This window comes from Morone saxatilis, unplaced genomic scaffold (genome assembly GCF_004916995.1).
Source record: "Morone saxatilis isolate NCDOM2014 unplaced genomic scaffold, NCSU_SB_2.0 Contig11, whole genome shotgun sequence".
NCBI classification, from domain to species: Eukaryota; Metazoa; Chordata; class Actinopteri; family Moronidae; genus Morone; species Morone saxatilis.
In genome coordinates, this window is record NW_023339663.1 from 22,829,335 (window position 1) to 22,830,665 (window position 1,331).

Sequence of the window (1,331 nt, forward strand, 5' to 3'; positions counted from 1 at the left end):
TGTGGAATCTGCCATAAAGCCGTTCGTGGTTTCTCGCTCATTCTCGCTCTCGCGATACTTCCTATTTCCAATTTACCAGGACGGTAAGCCCAAAAGTGTGCAAGGTTGTTTACCGCCTGGGGGTCGCCTGAGGGGGGTGGGGGGGTCACCATTTTCACTGGAACAGGCCATTTAACATCCAAATGATTTTCTAAACGGGTTTATTAAGCTGAAAAAGTTGCAGTTCCCTTTAATATTAAAATCATTCGCTTTAAAGTGTTTGCTTGTTAGCCACGGTTAGCAACCAACCAGTCTAGCGTAGCGTAGTTGTTGTTGTTATAATCATCTACGCCACGAGTAAACGTCCCATGCTGCGATTCATGCAGCTCGGAAATGCTGAAGCCTACAGAACAACACGGTTATAAACAACCCGATACCGATAATTCCCGATATTACATTTTTCAGTGAATATCGGTATAATATCAGAGGGCCGATATTATCGGACATCCCTAATTGACACCATTCTCATATCTGTCCAGTAAATACTGTATAAGGCTATATCTAGCACCCAGTTAGCATAGCTTAGTATAAAGACTGAACACAGCTACCCTTTCTTCATCCAAAATTAACAAAATGCACCCACCAACACCTCTAAATCTCACTAAGCAACATGTCATATGCCTGTAGTGTGACAATGAGAAGTTGTGGTTTAAAGTGTGTGTAGGATTCAGTGTAGTTGCAGATTGCAACCGTTTGAATACAGCTCAGCCTTCCAAGCATGTAGGTGAAACTACTGTGGCCGTGAAACACGAAAGGCCCTATCAAGAGCCAATGCTTGTTTTTTCCGTTCTGGGTTACTGCAGAAACATGGCGGTTCAACATGGCGGCCTCCATCGCAGAAGACCAGCTCCCTCTAAAAACAGCATATTCAAGGGAAAAAAAAACACAACATTTCTTATTTTCTATTCAAGGTGATAACAAGACTCCAGGAAGCCGCATTAACCCCCTGTAAAAAAAAAACACTTGATGGTCGGTGGAATTTGGTACCTTTGCACAAAACGTGAATGGCTAAATCACCCTGTCTCCACTTTTTGGCTCATCTATGCTAACAGGCGCCTAGCTTCATATTAACTCTACTAACTATGAATGGCATCAACCTTCTCCCCAACAAGAGCATAAACATAATACCTAAAACGTTGAGCTATTCCTTTTAATTATTTTCCAATTGCATGTCAAAATGTACTAACAAATTATCAATGCTTTATTTTGTTTCTGCTGCTGTCTTTTTTAAGTCTACACCACTTCATTCGAATTGTAAAACCAGTCCATCATTACAGAATGTTACTTTAGGG

The 1,331-nt window shown here is 41.3% G+C and overlaps 1 protein-coding gene across 1 annotated transcript in view; it reads right to left on the bottom strand.

Annotated features, from left to right (window-relative positions):
• The window catches only part of fto (FTO alpha-ketoglutarate dependent dioxygenase), a 122,757-nt gene extending 122,605 nt beyond the window's left edge, over nucleotides 1–152 (bottom strand). Inside the window, exon 1 of the mRNA XM_035682200.1 lies at nucleotides 77–152. Coding sequence (XP_035538093.1) covers nucleotides 77–152 — 76 coding nt within the window. The remainder of the gene's footprint in view (nucleotides 1–76) is intronic.
• Between the last annotated feature and the right edge of the window lie 1,179 nt (nucleotides 153–1,331).